Genomic DNA, 23528 nt, shown 5'->3' with positions numbered 1-23528 from the left:
TAGTGGCCGGACTTTTAAATGTGGATTTCTTTAAAACAAAGTTCATGGACAAGGATGTAAGTATTTCCAAGAGAAAGTGATCAACTTATTCATCCCATCTACACAACCCAGACTTTCTCAAGAATGTAGGTGGATACCAGATTCATATATTCCATTCAACCACACCCAAGGTGAGTTATTCCAATTTCTTTATTGTCCAGGACAATATATGCACAATATCTTTAAAACAGAAATTAAACATTCCCATTTGATTTCAGGGATTAACATATTCTGTTTGTTCTTTATTGTCAATGTCAGGTTGGGGTTGTTCCCCTTGGAGCAAAGGAGGTTGAGGGGAGATTTGATAGAGGTGGACAAAATTCTGACAGGTTAAATAAGGTGGACAAAGAAAAGCTGTTCTCATTCGCTGATGGGACAAGGATGAGGGGGACAGAGATTTAAGTTTTGGGTCAGAGATGCGGGGGGTGGGGGATGTGAGGAAGAATATTTTGATGCGGCGCATGGTAATGACCTGGAACTCGCTGCCTACGAGGGTGGAGGAAGTGGAGACAATAAACAATTACAAAGGAAATTGGATGGGCATTTGGGAGGTTTCAAACAGAAATGCTGACTAAATATCTCTGAACTTCCTCACACCCAGTCACTCTGTGATCCATGTGAAATCTGAAACCAGGTATTCACAACAAGACTCAAAGAGCATCAGCCCACTGGAGGCAAAGTCATGAGACCGGCCAGTCCAGCAGAAAGAAACCCTCCGACCCTCCCCATTGACCAACTGTGAGAATGAACAAAATGCAGTCCTGGATGTAATTGAGAGCAGAAACAATAACAGCAGAATCCAACCCGTGTGATCACTTGTGAACTCGCTGGTGTGTCTCCAGGTTAGATAACTGAGTGAATCCCTTCCCACACTGAGAGCAGGCGAACGGTCTCTCCCCAGTGTGAACTCGCTGGTGTCTCCGCAGGTGGAATGAAAGACTGAATCTCTTCTCACACACAGAGCAGGTGAATGGCCTCTCCCCTGTGTGAACTCGCTGGTGTGACTGCAGGGTGGATGACTGAGTGAATCCCTTCCCACACTGAGAGCAGGTGAACGGTCTCTCCCCTGTGTGAACTCGCTGGTGTGTCTGCAGGTTGGATAAATCTCTGAATCCCTTCCCACAGTGAGAGCAGGTGAATGGTCTCTCCCCAGTGTGACCTCGCTGGTGTGTCTGCAGACTGGATGAATGACTGAATCCCTTCCCGCACTCAGAACAGATGAAGGGTCTCTCCCCAGTGTGAACACGCTGGTGTGACTGCAGGATGGATAACCGAGTGAATCCTTTCCCACACCAAGAGCAGGTGAATGGCCTTTCTCCCGTATGAATGCGTCGATGAGCTTGCAGCTCTGATGGGGCTCTGTATCCCTTCCCGCAGTCCACACATATCCACGGTTTTTCCATGTTTTGAGTCTCCTTGTATCCCTGCAGTTCAGACAACCCGTTGAAGCCGTGAAAACAGGTGTGCGGTTTCTCCCCAGTGTGAATGGATGTCAGGCTGTGTAACTGGTGAAAGCTCTTTCCACAGTCAGTGCACTGGAACACTCTCACTCGGGTGTGTGTGTGTCTCGCTGCTTGTCCATCCACACTAATGTTTAAAATCTTTTGAAGTTGACAGACCGGTCAAACATTTCTCTGATATTCACGTCCCAAGGAATCGAGTGATTTTGTCCAAAATGCACATCACGTCTGAGATTTCTGTCAGTGATTTCTCCTCTTCCAATATCCTGTAAAAACAATTTAGAAAATATCTCACTGTCAGTACAGGATAGAAATTCAAAACAGACAATTCAAGTTTCTATGGAATGTGCTTTCCTCTCTCATTCCCCAAGAGCTGTAAATTCAGGCTGATTGACAGACCCATGCTCACTGCTTCCTGCCCTGGACACAGATCTGAAGAAATAGTTGCTGCTGTTGACTATTCGGCCCATCGAGCCTGCTGAACCATTCAATGAGCTCACTGACCGATTTACCTCTGCCAGATTATCCCCCATATCTCTAGATATCTTCAATGTCTAGAAATATATCAATCCCCTGCTTGAGCATACTTTATGACTAGGTTTCTGGGGTAGAGAATGCCAAAACTTCACCACATCCTCAAGTGAAGAAATCCCTCCTCATCTTAACTTTCTCTCCATTTTCCCCATAACTCTTGACTCCCTTGTCCCCTCAATGATATATTCAATGATCTTCAGCCTTCACTGGTCCCGGAGGAAGAGAAACCCAGATAATACAACACTCTGACGGAAGAGATGACTGGAAATATAGCTAAGGTACTACATTACACAGCAAGAAAAGATATTAACTATATTTTATTACAAGACAATAAATAATATATGGGCGGCACGGTAGCACAGTGGTTAGCACTGCTGCTTCACAGCTCCAGGGACCTGGGTTCGATTCCCGGCTTGGGTCACTGTCTGTGTGGAGTTTGCACATTCTCCTCGTGTCTGCGTGGGTTTCCTCCGGGTGCTCCGGTTTCCTCCCACAGTCCAAAGATGTGCGGGTGAGGTTGATTGGCCATGCTAAAATTGCCCCTTAGTGTCCTGACATGCATAGGTTAGAGGGATTAGTGGGTAAATGTGTCGGGATATGGGGGTAGGGCCTGGGTGGGATTATGGTTGGTGCAGACTCGATGGGCCAAATGGCCTCTTTCTGTACTGTAGGGTTTCTATGATTTCTATGATCTGATATGGACCATTTAATAACAGTAGACATATCTCTGTCCTATATTAATTTACTGTCTCCTTAAATGTCAGCCATCTCCTGGGGAAACCAGCCCTTTCATTGTGAACATTAGGAAAGAGACCATCCTTTTAGACAAACAAATCAATGTGTCAAGCTGAGGAAGCAAAGGATGTCAATGTCTTTAAGAGAGAGAGAGAGAGACCTGGGCCAACCTTACCAGAGTCTGCAGCCTCCCTGGATTCACTTCCTTTCCCTTCAGTTGCTGCAAGTCCCCAATTTCCCCCAGAATTAGAAAAGAAATGGAAAGGGGGAGAGAAGAAAGTGTTTTACTCACAGGTGTTGGTTTCTGTTCGTTTATTACAAATACGTTAATACAAAACAATTAAAATACACAAAGCACAAATGTGAAAAATATATTACCAATGGCTAACGCCATCCATTTATCAGTCACTACCTTCTATTTAGGTAGGGTTCACTAACGGTCATAGTTTTCCAGGGCATTGCCCTCTAAATACACCTCCATTTACAAATCATAATCTACAAAGTAACAAACATTAGTCCAACACAACAAAAATAAACACTGAAGCATAACCACTATCCTCCAGGGCACCGCCCCCTGGGTTTGTCCCCTACCGGGGGATGCAACCCTCCAGAGGTACTAATGTCCGGGGTTACACATTACGGATGTTCGACCGGAGGGGGGAAAAGGGGATACCACCCTGGACCTACTCCGTCCGGTATCCCTTCCGGAGTTTCAGCTGGGGCGGAGGGGAAAGGCTCTCCGGGGTACTCATTTTGCAGGGGGGGGGGGGGGTGTGGGGGGCACTCCCCGACTTTCTCCCGGACTTTCTCCTGGAGAATGGGGTCCCTCTGGTGTTACTATGTCCGGGGCTTCACCACCCAGAACGTTCCCAACCGGATGCTACACCCCCCGGGGGTTACTCTATCCAGGGGGGCGGGGGGAGATGCCCCCCAGGCCACAAATAATGCAAGGAAATAGACGGGGGTGGGGAGGGCGGAATAAACCACCAACTAATATAACAGGAGAACCACATATTACGAGAACAAACAATCCATTAACAACCATACAATTGTGAAACATTCCAGAGGCATCGCCTTCCAGAGCTTCGCCCATCAACATCACACCGTCCGAAGTCGACAAAGCTCAACTACAGTCTTCCAAAGTCCACCACTCCGGGCCAGATCTTCCAAAATCACACCCACTGGGGCTGCACCGTCTGGGGTCACACCTTCCGCGGCTGAACCTTCCAAAACCATAGTTCCCAAATGGCTCCTCCCTGGCTTGGGTCTTCCGAGATTGCATCTACCTGGGCCACGCCATTCAAGGCACAGGAATCCCAGCGAGAGCAACATTCAACAAGCCCCAGCCGAAACAAAAAGTTCTTGCACAAGTCACGAACCCAAGCACTTGAAACAGAAACTTCACGCCGACCAAGGCGTTCCTCCCAGCGGCCACATTTCCAAAAGCTCACCGAAAGGCGCGCATTAAGCCCGCCTTGAACTCCTTATCCTCTGCCTGCCCGCCCCCTGCCTGGAGCACACCATACTGGCCAACACGCAAAGCGAACGGCCAATATGGTGGACTGGCTGGACAATCCAATCTTTCCCACTCACAGATGTTGGTTCCTTTTTGTTTATTACAAATACGTTAATACAAAACAATTACAAATACACAAAGAACAAATGTGAAAAAATACATTACCAATGGCTAACGCCATCCATTTATCAGTTACTACCTTCCATTTCGGAAGGGTTCATCGTCAATTACAGTTTTCCAGGGCATTGCCCTCAAAATACACCTCCATTTACAAATCATAATCTACAAATCTACAAACATTAACACAACACTACAACTGTACACAACAAAAAATAAACACTGAAGCATAAGGGCACCGTCCCCTGGGTTTGTCCACCTGCCGGGGGATGCAACCCTCCAGTGGTACTCATATCCGGGGGTTACACCTTACGGATGTTCAGCCGGAGGGGGGGAAATGGGGAAACCACCCCGCCTACTCAATCCGGAATCCCTTCCGGAATTTCAGCCGGGGCGGTGGGAGAGTCTCTCCAGGGTACTCAGTTCGGGCCTGCCTTCCCAATTTTTCTCCCGGAGAATAAAATCCCTCTGGTGTTACTATGTCCGGGGCTTCACCACCCAGAACTTTCCCCAAGTGGATGTCACACCCCCCGGGGGTGACTTTATCCAGGGGGGGATGCCCCCCAGGCCACAAATAACGCAAGAAAATAGACGGGGGCCGGAACAAACCACCAACTACCATAACAGGAAAACCACATATTACAATAACAAACAATCCATGAACAACCATACAATTGTGAAACATTTCGGAGGCATCGCCTTCCAGAGCTTCGCCCATCAACATTCCACCGTCCGAAGTCGACAACGCTCAACTACAGTCCTCCAAAGTCCACCACTCCGGGCCAGAACTTCCAAAATCACACCCACTGGGGCTGCACCGTCTGGGGTCACACCTTCCGCGGCTGAACCTTCCGAAACCATAGTTCCCAAATGGCTCCTCCCTGGCTTGGGTCTTCCGAGATTGCATCTACCTGGGCCACGCCATTCAAGGCACAGGAATCCCAGCGAGAGCAGCATTCAACAAGCCCCAGCCGAAACAAAAAGTTCTTGCACAAGTCACGAACCCAAGCACTTGAAACAGAAACTTCACGCCGACCAAGGCGTTCCTCCCAGCGGCCACATTTCCAAAAGCTCACCGAAAGGCACGCATTAAGCCCGCCTTGAACTCCTTATCCTCTGCCCGCCCCCTGCCTGGAGCACACTATACTGGCCAACACGCAAAGCGAACGGCCAATGTGGTGGACTGGCTGGACAATCCAATCTTTCCCACTCACAGATGTTGGCGACAGGAGGAAGTTTCAGTCTATCTGAAGATCAATCTTCATTCACACAAAGCCCGCGCTCTGATTGGGTGGAAGACCAGAGTCCTTCCGGTCCTCCAACTCTTCCCATTGGTCAACACCTCAGCATGAAGATCAGAGGGTGGGTTCTCCCCCGCACATGCGCAGCTTCCCCTCTCCCTCGCACATTTGCAGTCCCGGGCCGGGGAGAGGGGGAGATCCCCGAGCGGCTTCTCTGACGGAGCCGTCAGCCGGTGCCTGGAAACCTTGGTTCGATGTGGTGTAGGGGGAGGGGAACAATGGGTGGGGGCGGGGCTCCCGGGTCCGCGCGCCCGGGCCTGCGCACTGGAACCCGGAGACGTCACTGCGGAGCAGAGAGATTCCTATTGGCTGATTCAGACGCTCTATCGTGGCGTCACAATGCGGACGTTGGCCAATAAGCTTCAGAGTGAAACTTCCGCCTCTGGGCAACATCTTTTCTTTTCTTTTTCTTTTCTCCCCCTTTCCATTTCTTTCCTCATTCTGGGGGAAATTGGGGACTTGCAGCAACTGAAGGGAATGAAGTGAATCTGTATATTCCACACATTTTTACTCCAGTAATGTAGACATTTATCTGTCTGGCAGCCTGCATGGAAAGTTTCAGCACTCTGCGTCCAGGGCAGGAAGCAGTGAGCATGGATCTGTCAATCACACATGAGGACGGCCTCAACCGGGATCTTGGGTTCATGTCACACTATCTGTAACCCCCACGACTTGCCTGGACTTGCAAAATCTCACTAACTGTCCTGGCTAGAGACAATACACATCTCTTTAACCTGTGCTTAACCCTCTCTCCACTCACATTGTCTGTACCTTTAAGACTTGAATACCTGTAAAGACTCGCATTCCAACCATTATCTTGAAAATTGAGTTTGTGTCTCTGTGCCCTGTTTGTGAACAGAACTCCCACTCACCTGATGAAGGGGCAGCGCTCCAAAAGCCTGTGGCTTATGCTACCAAATAAACCTGTTGGACTTTAACCTGGTGTTGTGAGACTTCTTTCCGTGCTTACCCCAGTCCAACGCCGGCATCTCCACACTCTGAGTGGAAACAGAGAGAAGTAGGAGAGGCCGGAGGTGAGGAGAGAGATTTTATACATCTACAAATCAACAGGAACTTTGACAGAATTCAAAGATGTGCGGGTTAGGTTGATTGGCCATGCTAAAAATTGCCCCTTAGAGTCCTGAGATGCGTAGGTTAGAGGGATTAGTGGGTAAAATATGTAGGGATATGGGGGAAGGGCCTGGGTGGGATTGTGGTCGGTGCAGACTCGATGGGCCGAATGGCCTCCTTCTGCACTGTAGGGTTTCTATGATTTCTATGAATTTCCAAACCCTGTGAACATCATCAGCTCCAAGTTCCTCTCCAACTCATACACCATCCTGACTTGTCTGACATCCAGTACTGAAAGAACAGAAATTTATTTCATATAAATACTGGGAAGACTGAACCCATTGTGTTCAGTCCCCACTACAAACTCCACTCCCTCACCAACAACTTTATCTCTCCTCCTGGCAACTGTCTGAGGCTGAACCAGGCTGTTCACAACCAGGGTGAAATAGTTCATCCCAAGATGAGCTTCCAGCCACATGTCCACATCATCATCAAGACCACCTTCATTCATAGATGCATTAATAGTAATTAATTAACAATAATGAATAATAAAATACAGTGTGGAAGGAGGCCATTCAGCCCATTGAGCCTGCACCGACAACAATCCCATCCAGGCCCTAACCACATATTTACCTGTTAATCCCCCTGATACCAAGTGGCAATTTATCATGGCCAATCCGTCGAACCAGCACATCTTTGGACTGTGGAAGGAAACCGGAACACCCGGAGGAAACCCACACAGACACGGGGAGAATGTAGAAACTCTGCACAGACAATGACCCGAGGCTGGAATTGAACCCGGGTCCCTGGCGCTGTTAGGCAGCTGCACTAACCACTGTGCCACCGGGCCACATGTCAGTGTCATCGCCCGACTCCAGCCCAGTCTCAGCTCATCTGGAACCCTCACCCATTCCATTGTGACGTCACACTATCACCCATTCCATTGTGACATCACACTCGCACCCATTCCATTGTGATGTCACACTCTCACCCATTCCATTGTGATGTCACACTCACCCATTCCATTGTGACGTCACACCCTCACCCATTCCATTGTGACGTCAGGGCTTCACTCTCCGATCACAATCCCTGCCGGCCTCCCACATGCAGCCTCAATGGCGGCAGTCAGCCCGGGTCTAACACTACAAGCTGCCGCTCCATTTGGTACAAAGGGGGGGACCGGGAAGTTCATTTCCGGGGTTTGGGTTTGAACAACATGTTTACAAAGTCTCTCCACCCACCCGCCACATTTAAGATTCCCCGCACGCCGCCCTCTACCTCGTATTGATCTCGCTTCCGAGTAAAAACCATCCGTCTGTCCGTCGCCATTACCCGTACTGCGCATGCTTCAGGTCCCGCCCCTCGTTCACTCCGATTGGTTGGAGGACCAGCCGCTCCCGCTCGGTCCCCCAGTCCTGCCCCCTCTTCCTATTGGACCGGAGCTGCCGTCAATCAGTCCCCGGGCATTGTGATGTGGAGCATGCGCAGTGTCATTGCTGTCCTTGGCGCTTGTTTGTCCCGGAGAAGCGGAGTCAGCGTTAGGCGGTGGCTGGGAGGATTTGGAAACACTTTGTGGATCCGCAAACCCTTCAGAATCATTGTCAGCTCCCTGGTTTGCAGCTGCGGGGCTTCTCCCTCCCTCCCGGGAACAGGCCCAGGTTAACGGCCCCATCCTGGCTCAGCCACTGGAGGATGGTTCACATCAGAGGATGGGGGAGGAGGACAATAAATAAGAGGTTACACTTTGGCCTCAAATCAATGAGGACTCTGATCTCTGGGAAGGAAGGAAACCCTGGGAGGTGGGCGGGGAGGGTTCACAAACACCCGCTGGAGGCCCCAACACCCCCAGTAAAAAGCTGCAGCTCCCGAGTTTGCAGCTTTTTCCCGGGAGGGAGTTGGGGAAGTTTTGTGGAGACAATTCCTGGCTGGTTCAGTTAGTGGTTCCTGGAGCTCAGAAACCCCGAGTTAGAATCCTGAACCCCACAGTGAGTGGTTGTTTTATTAAATACGTTTTATTTATTCATCATCTGTTGAAGAAAATATTAATTTGTTTTGAAAAATCATTTTATAGCATTTGTGAAAATACCCATTAAAATAGCAATTCTCCCAAAGTATTTCATAGAATCCCTACAGTGCTGAAGGAGGTTATTCGGCCCATCGAGTCTGCACCAACAACAATCCCACCTCGGCCCTGTTCCCGTAACCCCACATATGTAACCTGCTAATCCCTCTAACCTACTCATCCCAGGACACGAAGAGGCAATTTAGCACGGCCAATGCACCTAACTGGCGCATCTTTGGATGATGGGAGGAAACCGGAGCATCTAGAGAAAACGCACGCCGACATGGGAAGAACGGGCAGACTCCACACAGACAGTGACCCAAGTTGGGAATCAAACCCAGGTCCCTGGAGCTGTGAGGCAGCAGTGCTAACCACTGTGCTGCCTACATTGCTGATGAGAATTTTAATTTACTGACTTGGGAATTAGTTCTCGGGAATAGTCATTCTGAAAATGACCATGAGAATGTGTTTTTAATTTACCACAAAATGCCAGATTTCAGTTTGCATTTCAAAATTGAATGGAGAATGTCTGGGAGCAAATGGTAAAATGAGGTTTGAGACACCAGCTGCAATTATTTTCTGTGACTGATGATACCTTTGTGCCTGTGCAGGAGGTAATTCCCCTGCTGTTGTGGCACAAATAAAATGGAGCCTTTCCTCGGAACAGGCCCATGTTAATGGTCACTGTGGTGTTTCATTGGTGAGCAGAGCACATGTGCCCATTGTGGTAACAACAGAGTCAGTGGGGCTGCACGTCCCCTGACTTGGAAGGAAAATAATTGACTCCTTGATTGTACTCTCAATCTGCACATGGTCTGGAGGACTGAATCCAGCTGGAGGGAGCTGGGCTCAGAGTGGAGATGGGGCAATGAGTTTGATTTCAGCTCAGGGACAAGAGAGAGTGTGTGGGATGGGGATTACAGCTCAAGATAAATAAGATGGAGAAATGTTTCGTGGAAACTGAAATTGTCAGTTCTGAAGTAGTTTTTTAAAACTCTTTTTGCAGGGAACTAGAAGAGGAGGATTCACAGACATTCGATTCATCATGACCTGCTTTTGACAGTGATTGCTTATGATTGCTTTTGACAGTGGAGGGAGAAATAGTTCCCTGTTTTGTCAGTGGAAGAAATTTTCAAAATTCAATGTGACAGAAAAAGAACTGAGACACACACACACACACCCAAGTGAGAGCGCTCCAGTGAACTGACTGTGGATAGAGCTTTAACCAGTTACACAGCCTGAAAAACACCACACCATTCACAGTGGGGAGAAACCATACATGTGGTCTGTATGTGGATGAGGCTTCAACTAATCAACCAACCTGGAGAGACAGAAGGACACCAGCACCATGGACAAACCGTGGAAATGTTAGGATTGTGGTAAAGGGTTCAATTATCCATCCCGGTTGGAAATCCATCGATACGGTCACATTGGGGCTGGGAAAATGGAGAAACCATGGAAATGTGATGATTGTGGTAAAGGATTCAATTATCCGTACTTGCTGGAAAACCATAGACACAGTCACACTGGAGAGAGGCCATTCATCTGTTCTGTGTGTGGGAAAGGATTCACTACCTCATCCCACCTGCTGTTACACCAGCGAATTCACACTGAGGAGAGGCCGTTCAGCTGCTCCACCTGTGGAAAGGGGTTCTCATGTTCATCCAACCTCAGTGCACATCAGCGAGTTCACACTGGGGAGAGATCGTTCACCGGCTCCTTGTGTGGGAAGGATTTTGCTGGGCCATCCGGTCTTTGGTCACACCAGCGAATTCACACAGGAGAGAAGCCATTCACCTGTTCTGTGTGTGGTAAGAGATTCACTCTGTCATCTAACCTGCTGTCACACCAGCGAGTTCACACAGAGGAGAGACTGTTCAGCTGCACTTCCTGTGGAAAGAGGTTCAGGTCTTCATCAAACCTCAGTGCACACAAGCGAGTTCACACTGGGGAAAGGCCGTTCACCTGTTCCACGTGTGGGAGGGAATTCACCAATTCATCCGGCCTCCTGTCACATCAGCGAATTCACACTGAGGAGAAGCCATTTATTTGCACATAGTGTGGAAAGAGTTTCAGGCAGTTATCAATCCTCACTGCACATCAACACACTCACACTGGGGAGAGACCATTCACTTGCTCCATGTGTGGGAAGGGATACGCTCAGTCTGGCAGCCTGCATTTACATGAGCTCACCCACACTGGGGAGAGGCCATTCACCTGCTCTGTGTGTGGGAAGGGATACACTCGGTCATCCCACTTGCTGACACATCTGCAAGTTCACAATTGCCTGCAGGAGTTGGATTTTGCAGTTACTGCAGCTGTTAATCACATCCAGGATTGATAGTCTGACAATATTTGGTTTGTTTCTGCTGACATTAACAATCGCGACAACTGGCTGAAGTTTAATATTCTGAGATGTCACTGATTTTCAGGGCTGTTGTGTCCCTTTTTAAAAGCACCATCTGTGATTTTTTAATTTCAGGAACTCTCAACAAGAACTTGTTTATAATAAGTTTATGAACTTTTCCTGCAATCTTAAATTGATGTTTGGTGCAAACTGTACAATTCAGTGTCTGAAAGGTTCCACTGCTTAAGATTTCCAATTAGAAAATGCTGACAATTCTTACTGACTTGCACATTATTCACAGTGACACTTCCACGATCACATTTAATTATCAAGGAACATAAAACAATGCACAGATACTTGTTAGCACTGAACTTGAATATTGCTGAAAAGAGAGACCTGTTGCTGAATCTCTTCATCATGCACTCATCAGGACAGAAGAATGCCAAATTTCAAATGATCACAATTGGTGGACTGTCATTGACTTGAAGCATCACCATGGAGAAATCAATAGAAGATTGTAGGTTTCTCAAGCTTCTGGGAAATTCATAAAAGGTGCAAGGCTTGAAAATTCTCCTTTTGTTTGCAGGGAAAGGATCGCTGCGTATAAATGTAAGTTGCTTCTCACAACTGTAACTATGAACTCGACTGATTATCTTCAATTGAATATGAGTGCAGCTATTGGCACACTCAGGATTGTTCAGCAAGTGCTGCCCAGTCTGTAATCACATTAAACATTGTATTTTTGGTTTTGTGAGTGTCGGCTGCAAAAAAAATCACTACCTATTCTGCCAAATCAAGGAACATGCTGTTTTATTCTATCAGCCACTCACTGGGATGTACAGCCTAGTACCCAGCACTGCACTGGCAAAGATATTCATAGTAAGAAGTCTAACAACACCAGGTTAAAGTCCAACAGGTTTATTTGGAAGCAAAAGCCACTAGCTTTCGTCAGGTGGGTGGGAGCCTGACAAAGGAACAGCGTTCCGAAAGCTAGTGGCTTTTGCTTCCAAATAAACCTGTTGGACTTTAACCTGGTGTTGTTAGACTTCTTACTGTGTTTACCCCAGTCCAACGCCGGCATCTCCACATCAAAGATATTCATACCCAGCCTTGCTCATTTGTGTTGGAGGCTGAATGCCTTTTTGGTGCTGGCAGCTAATTAGTGGAAAGTATCACTCGTGTAACCACGACATAGTCGCAGAATGAAACAGATTAGTGTTCCCTCTGTATTGTGCAGCCTTGTGATTGTGCTAAAGGCCATCACTTTCAGATCTGAAAAGTGCCTGGGTCAAGGTCAAATTACCCCAGAAAGGGACATTTTCTCTCAAATCTGAAGCAACAGGTGAAGCAAATCATTTCACACTGAAACACATCTTCAACGTTGCGGTAGTTTGTTCAGTTACACACTTGGTGGTCACGTGACTCTGGTTGTAGCATTCCTGAGCCTCATTGGAGGGATTCCTCACATGAGCCGAGTTTGAGGAGAGTATCTCTGGCCTCCAGTGAAGCAGCCGCTGAATCTATTCCTGGAAAAAACACATTTGGAATATTGTGATAATGCTGTCTGAATCCATCAGGACAATTTTGTATTCACTTGGGTGGGATAATGTTCACTGTTTTATATTCGGGTCTGAGGGATAATGTTCACTGTTTTATATTCGGGTCTGGGGGGGATAATGTTCACTGTTTTATACTCGGGTCTGGGGGATAATGTTCACTGTTTTATATTTGGGTCTGGGGGATAATGTTCATTATTTTATATTCGGGTCTGGGGGGGATAATGTTCACTGTTTTATATTCGGGTCTGGGGGGGATAATGTTCACTGTTTTATATTCGGGTCTGGGGGGGATAATGTTCACTGTTTTATATTCGGGTCTGGGGGGATAATGTTCACTGTTTTATATTCGGGTCTGGGGGGGATAATGTTCACTGTTTTATATTCGGGTCTGGGGGATAATGTTCACTGTTTTATATTCGGGTCTGGGGGATAATGTTCACTGTTTTATATTCGGGTCTGGGGGGATAATGTTCACTGTTTTATATTCGGGTCTGGCGGGGGGGGATAATGTTCACTGTTTTATATTCGAGTCTGGGGGATAATGTTCACTGTTTTATATTCGGGTCGAGGGGATAATGTTCACTGTTTTATATTCGGGTCTGGGGGATAATGTTCACTGTTTTATATTCGGGTCTGGGGGCGATAATGTTCACTGTTTTATATTCGGGTCTGGGGGATAATGTTCACTGTTTTATATTCGGGTCTGGAGGGGATAATGTTCATTGTTTTATATTCGGGTCGAGGGGATAATGTTCACTGTTTTATATTCGGGTCTGGGGGATAATGTTCACTGTTTTATATTCAGGTCTGGGGGATAATGTTCACTGTTTTATATTCGGGTCTTGGAGATAATGTTCACTGTTTTATATTCGGGTCTGGGGGGATATTGTTCACTGTTTTATATTCGGGTCTGGGGGATAATGTTCACTGTTTTATATTCGGGTCTGGGGGGGATAATGTTCACTGTTTTATATTCGGGTCTGGGGGATAATGTTCACTGTTTTATATTCGGGTCGAGGGGATAATGTTCACTGTTTTATATTCGGGTCGAGGGGATAATGTTCACTGTTTTATATTCGGGTCTGGGGGATAATGTTCACTGTTTTATATTCAGGTCTGGGGGATAATGTTCACTGTTTTATATTTGGGTCGAGGGGATAATGTTCACTGTTTTATATTCGGGTCTGGGGGATAATGTTCACTGTTTTATATTCGGGTCGAGGGGATAATGTTCACTGTTTTATATTCAGGTCTGGGGGATAATGTTCACTGTTTTATATTCAGGTCTGGGGGATAATGTTCACTGTTTTATATTTGGGTCGAGGGGATAATGTTCACTGTTTTATATTCGGGTCTGGGGGATAATGTTCACTGTTTTATATTTGGGTCGAGGGGATAATGTTCACTGTTTTATATTCGGGTCTGGGGGGGATAATGTTCACTGTTTTATATTCGGGTCGAGGGGATAATGTTCACTGTTTTATATTCGGGTCTGGAGGATAAGGTTCACTGTTTTATATCCGGGTCTGTGGGGGATAATGTTCACTGTTTTATATTCGGGTCTGGGGGATAATGTTCATTGTTTTATATTCGGGTCTGGAGGATAATGTTCACTGTTTTATATCCGGGTCTGGGGGGGATAATGTTCACAGTTTTATATTCGGGTCTGGGGGATAATGTTCACTGTTTTATATTCGGGTCTGGGGGGTATAATGTTCACTGTCTGGGGTTTGTGAGCTCGGGTCGATTCTGCCTACGGCGCATTCTCGGTTGTCAGAGCTCTCATTAAAAGCCCTAATTTCCAGTCAGTGACTGAGCTGTCTCTGATGGGATGGGGAATCAGAGTGGGGGTAATGTGCTTCATGGACAGCGATGGGTTGGAATGAGTATAAAATAAACCCGGATTACACCAGGTAATTGTGAGAACATTAAAATCACCACAAAAAATCATAGCACCATGTTGGAAAACAGAATACTTTGGCTCAATCTTTGATCAATTTTGTTTGAATCAATATTTTGAGTGGCTTGTCGGATTGCTGGTTATTTTCTAACGGCAGCTCAGCATCATCATTTTGACCATAAACTCAGCCCCGGTGACTGCTGCATTTTTCCAGCACCTTCTGTTTTAATTTTAAGTGGAACCTTAATATCTGCTTAGTACACAGGACAATTTATCTTTCCAGGGGTGAGTGTGTCTGAGAAGTATGCAACTGGAAAACATTTTCCATTCATCTCCTATATTGCTGTATTATATATACATTGTTCTCACTCTGCCAGCATGGTTGTGGATTAATTGGATAGATCTTAAAGACAGCCCGACTGGGCAGGATGAGCCAAATGGTTTCCATCTGTGATGTATCATTCCATAAAACAGAATATTCAGCATCAGGAGAAAGAAAGTGAAAGAAACCAGTCTCTCTGGGATTTACCCAACCAGTATGAGCACCTTCGGGAGAGTCGAGAGAGGGGAGGAAACCAGTGGGAAAAGATTTAAAAATTTGGGGTATTCCCACAGGAGAGCACTGGTTTAAATCAATTTTAGAAATAGAGAATGGCAGCGCACAAATTCCGAGGAATGCATTTTTAAAAATTATTTAATCTTAATTGCACAAGATAATTTTCTATTATTGTCTTTGACAATGACGCCGTTAATTCCCAGGTGCCCCTGCGGGTGTGAAAGTGTCCTATTCATTCCACAGGAGCCCATATATCTGGAACGTGCGCAGTGTCACTTTGCACGGAGCCTTGTGAGTGCGGGAGACGCTTTTTTCAGTGGGTGAGTCGGTGGGGCTGCGGAAGAAATGGAGCCGGGAGTCGGGGTAGGGAGCGAGCTATGGCTTCACAAACACCCGCTGTCGGCCGCACGGCCCGAATAAGACCCTGCAGGTCTCGGGTTTACAGCTCCTAGGCTTTTATCCCGGGAACAGGCCCCGGTGAACGGCCACCATCTTGTTTCAGCGGGGAAGGAGAGCGCAGGCGCTGCTGTCTGTGACGGGTCACAATGGGCGTGGTTTCAGGGGCTGGTTCAGAACCTCTGTCTTCAGAGGGACAATAGGTAGCAGGGCGCATGCGCAGCTATCCAAGAACATCGGAATAAGAATTCGGAACAGGAGCCAGTCAGTCGGCCCATCGAGCCTGCTGCATCATTCAATAAGATCATGTCTACTTTGCTCCCCCACCCCGTCCATACCCTTGACTTTCTTGTGGATCAAAACGTCAGCTTTGAATATATTCAATGACCTGCCTCCAATCCTCACTGGTGAAGACAGAGTTCCAAAGATCAACAACCCGCTGAGAGAAAAGTTCTCTCTTCATCTTAAATTTGGGATCCTTTATTTTTACTTGATTTCCACACCAGAGGAAACATCCTCTCAGCATCTACCTTGTCAAGCACCTTATATCATATGAATCATAGAATCCCAGTGCAGAAGGAGGCCATTTGGCCATTGAGTCTGTACCGATCACAATCCCACCCAGGCCCCATCCCCACAACCCCATGCATTTGACACTAGGGTCAATTTAGCATAGCCAATCCACCTGACCACAGTCTTTGGACTGTGGGAGGAAACCGGAACACCTGGAGGAAACCCATGCAGACATGGGGAGAATGTGCAAACTCCATACAGACAGTGATCCAAGGCCGGAATTGAACCGGGGACCCTGGCGCTGTGAGGCAGCAGTGCTCGCCACCATGCCGCCCTTAAATTCCCAGATGTTTCATTAAGATTACTTCTCAGTCTTCACAACTCCAAAGAGTACAGGCCCAAACTGCTCAACCTGAAAGATAAAACCCCTCATTTCAGGAATCAACCAACTGGATCTTCCCTGAACTGCCTCCACTGCAATTTTGTCCCAGCTAAAATAATTCTGTGCCAGGTTAAAGGAGGAGAGAATGTTTTGAATTTCTGTTCTGGACAGATGCTGATGGATTTTGGAAACTCCTTTTACAGGGGGTTAGAAGGGAAAGATTTACTCACAGCAAACTCAGACCAAAAGAAATGTTTGTCTGTCTTGAATTTCTAACCTTGAATTACACCTATAACTTTCCTCATTTACAGGGAGAAGATTTAAAAATTGCAACATTTTTCCTGGACACCAATCTCTCTATGAGATCTTTTCAGCTGCAGCAGATTTTAAAATGTGAAAACTGTGTAATTGTTTTGAGGTGAGTGTTAGTGAGCATTAATTTAAATTTAGAGCATGCTCTGATTCCATGGATCTCGGGCTATTATGACTCCTTTACCATGGATGGGGAGGCAATGGTGTCGCGATAGTGTTATTGTATTAGTAATACAGGGATCCAGGGCAATGCACTGTGAACCCTGGGTTCGAATCCCACAGTGGCAAATGAAGAAATTTGAATTCAGTAAAAATCGAGAATTAGAAGTCCGTTGATGACAATTGTTGTAAAAATCCATCTGATTGAATAATGTCCTTTAAAGAAGGAAATTACCACATCCCCCAGCAATGCAAGCCACTCAGTTCAAGGGCAATGAGTTATGGGAATAGATGCTGATGCAGCCAACACAGAGTCATAGAGCAATACAGCACAGAAACAGGCCCTTTGGCCCAACTGATCCATGCCAACCATGGTGCCCTCCCAGCTAGTCCCAATTGCCCATGTTTGGCTCATATCCCTCTTATCCTTTCCAATTCATGTACTTATCCAAATGATTTTTAAATGTTTAAACCTCCTGTTTGAACCTGCCTCAACCACTTTCTCTGGCAGCTCAGTCCATGTACACACCACCCTCTGCATGAAGAAGTTGCCCCTCAGGTCCCTTTTAATCTTTCCCCTCTCATCTTAAACCCATGCCCTCTAGTTTTCAATTCCCCTCCCCTGGCAAAAAGACAATGTGGGTTCATCCTATCTATGCCCCTCATTATTTAATACACCTCAATATGGTCACCCCCATATTCTCCTACGTTCAAAGGAATAAAGCCCTAGCCTGTCCAACCTCTCGTGATCACTCAGACCCACTAGTCCCGGCAACAACCTCATAAATCTTCTTTGCACTCTTTCCAGTTTATGAATGTCTTTCCTATAACAGGATTACAAAACTGTAAACAATACTCCAAGTACAGCCTCACCAACGACTCATACAACTATAACAGAATGCCCCAACTCCTATACTCAGTGCCCTGACTGATGAAGGCCAGTGTGATAAATGCCTTCTTCACCACTCTGTCTACCTGTGACGCCACTTTCAATGAACTATATACTTGTACTCCTGGGTTCCTCTGTTCCTCAACACTCCCCAGGGCCTGACCATTCACTGTACACGTCCTACCCTGGTTTGACTTTCCAAAATGCAACACTCACACTTAAGACCATAAGACATAGGAGCAGAATTAGGCCACTTGGCCCATTGAGTCTGCTCCGCCATTCAATCATGGCTGATATTTTTCTCACTCCTGTTTTCCTGCCTTTTCCCCATAACCCCAGATCCCCTTATTAATCAAGAACCTATCTATCTCTGTCTTAAAGACAGTCAATGACCCGGCCTCCACAGCCTTCTGCAGCAAAGAGTTGCACAAATTCACCACTCTCTGGCTGAAGAAATTCCTCCTTATCTCTGTTTTAAAGGATTGTCCCTTTAGCCTGAGGTTGTGCCTCTGTACTCTGTATTATCTGTACTGAAATCCATTTGCCAATCAGCGGCCCACTTCCCTAACCGATCAACTGATCAAGATCCCCCTGTAATTTTTGATAACCTTCTTCACTATCAGCGATACCTCCTAATTTAGTATTGTCTGCAAACTTGTTAACCATGCTTTTTATGAATTTTTAAACGGCCATCCATTTCTGTGTTTCACCTCTGCCCTCCCTGATCAGCTCTTTGCCATTGTCTACCTTCCTCTGCCTCTAATAATGGGTGTATTTTAACTATTATTTCCGCAAGCTATGTCTTGATGAGGTTTTTACCACTTCACAACTCTATTCACTGCTGATTTACCAGCTTAGTCTTACAATGTTCAGGAACTGTTTCTCTTCCACTGGAGATCATTTCCCTTCCACTTCTGAGCTTATATTGACCAACAAAATCTGATACATTTTTATTCCCTGTAATTCATTCTGCCCACCCTGAAACGTTAATCTTCTTTCTGTCTAAAAGGACGGTCTCTTTCCAAATGTTCACAATTAAAGGGCAGGAGATGGCTGATATTTAAGGGGACAGTAAATTAATACAGGACAGAGATATGTCTAGTGTTATTATATGGTACCCAGATTAGATATATTATTTATGTTTCTGTAATAAAATACATTTATTATTTCTTGCATTGTAATATAATACTGTAGCGATGTTATACATTTCCAGTCATAAAGTCATTACAGCACAGAAGGAATCCATTTGGTAACTCGAGTCCATGCTGACTCTCTGTATGACATTCCAGTCCCATTCCCACTCTATATCCCCATTCTCCTGAAAGTTTATTTCCTTCAAGTGCCCAACCACTTTCATTTTTAAATGGAATCCATAGATAGGGATGGAGATTTACAACTTTTTGAGAATGAAATAGAAAAGAATGTTCCATAGAAACTAGAATTGTCTGCTCTGAATTTCTATCCTATACTGACTGTGATGACTTTTGCAAACTCATTTCACAGGATTTTCAATGAGGAATCACAGGCAAAGATCTCAACCGCCACGTCTGGACAGAGTCATATTCCTTGGGATCTGAATATCTTGTAATATGGAACTGTAGCTACGTTATATACTTCCAGACATCTCTTCCCTCAGAGGGTTGTTAGTCTTTTGGATTCCTCTTCCACAGGGACCAGTGGATGCTGAGGATCATTGAATATATTCCAGTTAGACAGATCTTTGACTGACAACGGTGTCAAGGGTTATGGGGAACAGACAAGAAGATGGAGCAAAAGCTAATACGTGGGGGGATTTCTTCACTCAAGGATGTGGTAAAGCTTTGGAATTCTCAACCCCTGAGGACAGTGAAGCCTCAGTCATCAACTATTTTCAAGAGAGAGATTGATTGGTTTCTAGATATTGAAGATATCAAGGGATATGGGTTTAGTGTGGGGAGAATGATGCTGAGGTAGATGAACGAATTATCTCATTGAATTGTTTAAAAGGCTCGATGGGCCAAATGGCCGACTGCAGCTCCTATTTGTTATGGTCTCTGTGTCCAGGACAGGAAGCAGTGAGCATGGATCTGTCAATCAGCCTCAATCAGCACCTTCAGGAGATTGGGAGGGTGAATATTAGATACAGCAGGGTGAGAATGGAGGGAGAGTGTGTGGGATGGAGATTCACAGCTTTTTGGGACTGAAATAGGAAAGAATGTTCCATAGAAACTAGAATTGTCTGTTCTGAATTTCTATCCTGTACTGACACTGATGACTTTTGTAAACTTGTTTTGCAGGATATTGAAAGAGGAATCACAGGCCGAAATCTCAAACGTCACGTCAGATCTGACAGAGTCATATTCCATGGGAGTTGAATATCATCGGCCTTTGAATCCAGAAGGAGAAATTATTGTCTGGTCTCTTGATTTGCAAAGATTTGAAATGTCAGTGTGACTGGAAAAGCACCGACACACGGCCACACTCGAGTGAGAGTGTTCCAGTGCACTGACTAAAGAGCTTTAACCAGTTACACAGCCTGAATAAATATCACACCATTCACAGCGGGTAGAGACTGTACCCGTGTTCTGTGTGTGGACGAGGCTTCAACTGATTGTCCACCCAAGAGAGAGGCAAGGACACCTGCACCATGGAGAAACCATGGAAATGTGGGAACTGTGGGAAGAGATACAGATACCCATCAGAGCTGGAAGCTCATCGGCGCAGCCACACTGGGGAGAGACCGTTCACCTGCTCTCAGTGTGGGGAGGGATTCACTCAGTCATTCAGCCTGCAGTCACACCAGCGAGTTCACACTGGGGAGAGACCATTCACGTGTTCTCAGTGTGGGAAGGGATTCACTCGGTCATCCGACCTGCGGTCACACGAGCGAGTTCACACTGGGGAGAGGCCGTTCACCTGCTCTCAGTGTGGGGAGGGATTCAGTCATTTATCCACCTTGCGCACTCACCAGCGATTTCACACTGGGGAGAGGCCATTCACTTGCAGTGTGTGTGGGAAGGGATTCACTCGGTCATCCGACCTGCGGACACACCAGCGAGTTCATACTGGGGAGAGACCATTCACCTGCTCTCAGTGTGGGGAGGGATTCACTTGGTCATCTGACCTGCGGGCACATGCATGCGTTCATACTGGGGAGAGGCCGTTCACCTGCTCTCAGTGTGGGAAGGGATTCACTCGGTCATCCCACCTGCAGAGACACCGGCGAGTTCACACTGGGGAGAGGCAGTTCATCTGTTCTCAGTGTGGGAAGGGATTCTGTGATTCATCCAGCCTGCTGAGACACCAGCGAGTTCACACTGGGGAGAGGCCATTCACCTGCTCTCAGTGTGAGAAGGGATTCACTCGATTATCCAACCTGCGGACACACCAGCGAGTTCACACTGGGGAGAGGCCGTTCACCTGCTCTGTGTGTGAGAAGAGATTCAGTCTTTCATCCGCTCTGCTGAGACACCAACGAGTTCACGAGTGATTCTCGGGGTTGGATTCTGCTGTTATTGTTTCTGCTCTCAATTACATCCAGGACATTTTGTTCATTCTCACAGTTGGTCAATGGGGAGGGTCGGAGGGTTTCTTTCTGCTGGACTGGCCGGTCTCATGACTTTACTTCCAGTGGACTGATGGTCTTTGAGTCTTGTTGCGAATACCCGGTTTTAAATTTCACACGGATCACAGAGCGACAGGGTGTTAGGAAGTTAAGAGTCACTATTTCTGTTTGAAACCCCCTCAAATGTCCATCCAATTTCCTTTGTAATTGTTTATTGACTCCACTTCCTCCACCCTCGTAGGCAGCGAGTTCCAGGTCATTACCATTCGCTGCATCAGAATATTCTTCCTCACATCCCCCCTGCATCTCTGGCCCAAAACCATAAATCCCCTCGTCCTTGTCCCATCAGCTAATGGGAACAGCTTTTCTTTGTCCATCTTATCTAAACCTGTCAGAATCTTGTCCACCTCTATCAAATCTCCCCTCAACCTCCTTTGCTCCAAGAGGAACAACCCCAGCCTGATATCGACAATAAAGAACAAACTAACAGAATATGTTAATACCTGAAATCAAATGGGAATGTTTAATTTCTGTTTTAAAGATATTGTGAATATATTGTCCTGGACAATAAAGGAATTGGAATAACTCACCTTGGGAGTGGTTGAATGGAATATATAAATCTGGTATCCACCTATAATCTCGTGAAAGTTTGGAATGTGTAGCTGGAAATCCCTCCCCAACAGCACTATGAGCGTACTTACATCTCAGGCATTGCAGCAGTTCAAGAAGGCAGTGTTGGGGTTGACCATGGCCGAGGCTACTACATACAGCCACATATTCTGTTATAATTGAAGGACTGCAGATTGAATGTGAGGCATTATGGGACTGGACTATCTTGACCACATTCCTGTGACTGCTCAGTTTCTGCAATCACCGACCATTAAAGCTGCTTAGCAGGACCCCAACAGAGGACCTGGTGAGAATATTTACTCAGAATGAGTTCGATGATGATGATGATTTCTGTTTGTCAATTTTAAATTTTTAAAAAATTTCATTGGTCTGTTTCCTGGCTGTTTTTTTTCTGTCTGTTTCCATGCTGTAAACCTCTATGCCTGTTTGCCCTGGATCAAACTGACACCCAGGAACTCTCAAATGCTGCAGCTTGAATGTGTACTAATAAACTGTTTCTTTTATCCAATGATAATTTATTTTTGTTTTTAAGTAGTTTATTAACCTTACCACCTGTTGCTATACTATTTTGATCCTTAGGAACAGAATAAATCTTAGTCACTTAGCAGATACTCACCAAAAATCTAGCTTCTTCTCCTGTGGAAGAGTAAGATCACTTCCTAAAGGCTGGGAAAGTGAGAAAGCACAACAGCACCTCTTTTCCTTCCTTCCCTGACTCCCTTAATTACCCAACTCCCAGAACTCTATTCTAAGCTGCTCAAGTGATGCCGGTTCAGAGCTGTTTCTGAGCTGTAGATTCAATACAATACTCACTTGCTGACATGGACATCAGTGTCTGTATGGGTCTCCAGGCCATCATGCACACCATCATGATAGGGAGGATGGAGCTGGTGTTGCCAGCCATGTACATGATGAACAGATTCATGGGCAGCTGTTTCAATGGGCCCAAGGCGATGAAAACAGAAAGTGAGCAGGGTATCAGTAAAGGGGGCCGGTTAGGGGAGGCCATATGCTGATCTTATACCCAGGCCTGGAAGTAAGGATGATGATTAACCCTTTATCACACAGGCTGCTGTGGTTCACCAAGGTACTTCACCACCGTGGACAAACCAGGGGCATTGTCAGTCACACACTAAAGGCACATTCAAATCCAACTTACTTTCTCAACCAGGATCCGGTCTGTTTCTTGGACGCTGATGTCCGGTAGCTGTTTGTCTGAATATGCGACTGGGTACATGGAGTCTCTCTAGCCACACTGTTGACCACGGCTCCTATGAGAAACAGAAAACACAAATTGGTCACCCTTTCAAGACCTTCTTTAAAGAGGGAGTCTCTCTGTTGAGGACCCCAACGTGGTGGCAATAGTGCCAGCATGAACTAAAGCTTAGGCAAACCTCAGACACCCACTGCCGTTGTGTCCACTGAACTGCCACGGGAATGGAGGATGGCAGAAGTGGATGAGTGTCAATTGATAATCAGGGTGCCAATCCACTTGCCCTCCATTTA

General features: G+C 46.2%; 3 protein-coding genes across 3 annotated transcripts in view; 2 read left to right on the top strand and 1 right to left on the bottom strand.

Annotated features, from left to right (window-relative positions):
- The window catches only part of LOC144484180 (uncharacterized), a 127967-nt gene extending 119862 nt beyond the window's left edge, over positions 1-8105 (bottom strand). The window contains exons 1-2 of the mRNA XM_078202720.1: positions 8052-8105; positions 892-1765 (exon numbers count right to left, since the gene is read on the bottom strand). Of these exons, the coding sequence (XP_078058846.1) occupies positions 892-1442 (551 nt within the window). The 5' untranslated portion in view covers positions 1443-1765; positions 8052-8105. The remainder of the gene's footprint in view (positions 1-891; positions 1766-8051) is intronic.
- Positions 1-23528, top strand: part of LOC144484165 (uncharacterized) — a 385513-nt gene that overhangs the window by 143294 nt on the left and 218691 nt on the right. The window lies entirely within an intron of this gene.
- On the top strand, positions 16799-22313 carry LOC144484153 (uncharacterized). Its single transcript, XM_078202696.1, has 2 exons — positions 16799-16906; positions 20125-22313. The coding sequence occupies exon 2, from the start codon at positions 20475-20477 to the stop codon at positions 21315-21317; it is 843 nt and encodes a 280-aa protein (XP_078058822.1). The 5' UTR covers positions 16799-16906; positions 20125-20474; the 3' UTR covers positions 21318-22313.

The sequence above is a fragment of the Mustelus asterias genome, unplaced genomic scaffold, assembly GCF_964213995.1.
Source record: "Mustelus asterias unplaced genomic scaffold, sMusAst1.hap1.1 HAP1_SCAFFOLD_94, whole genome shotgun sequence".
Lineage (NCBI taxonomy): Eukaryota > Metazoa > Chordata > Chondrichthyes > Carcharhiniformes > Triakidae > Mustelus > Mustelus asterias.
The sequence above is the reverse complement of the archived record's forward strand: the minus strand, read 5'-3'. Positions and strand labels throughout refer to the sequence as shown.

Bases quoted from the DNA above. Each gene is read 5' to 3' on its own strand.
- LOC144484153 (XM_078202696.1), top strand. From the start codon at position 20,475: ATGGAGAAACCATGGAAATGTGGGAACTGTGGGAAGAGATACAGATAC.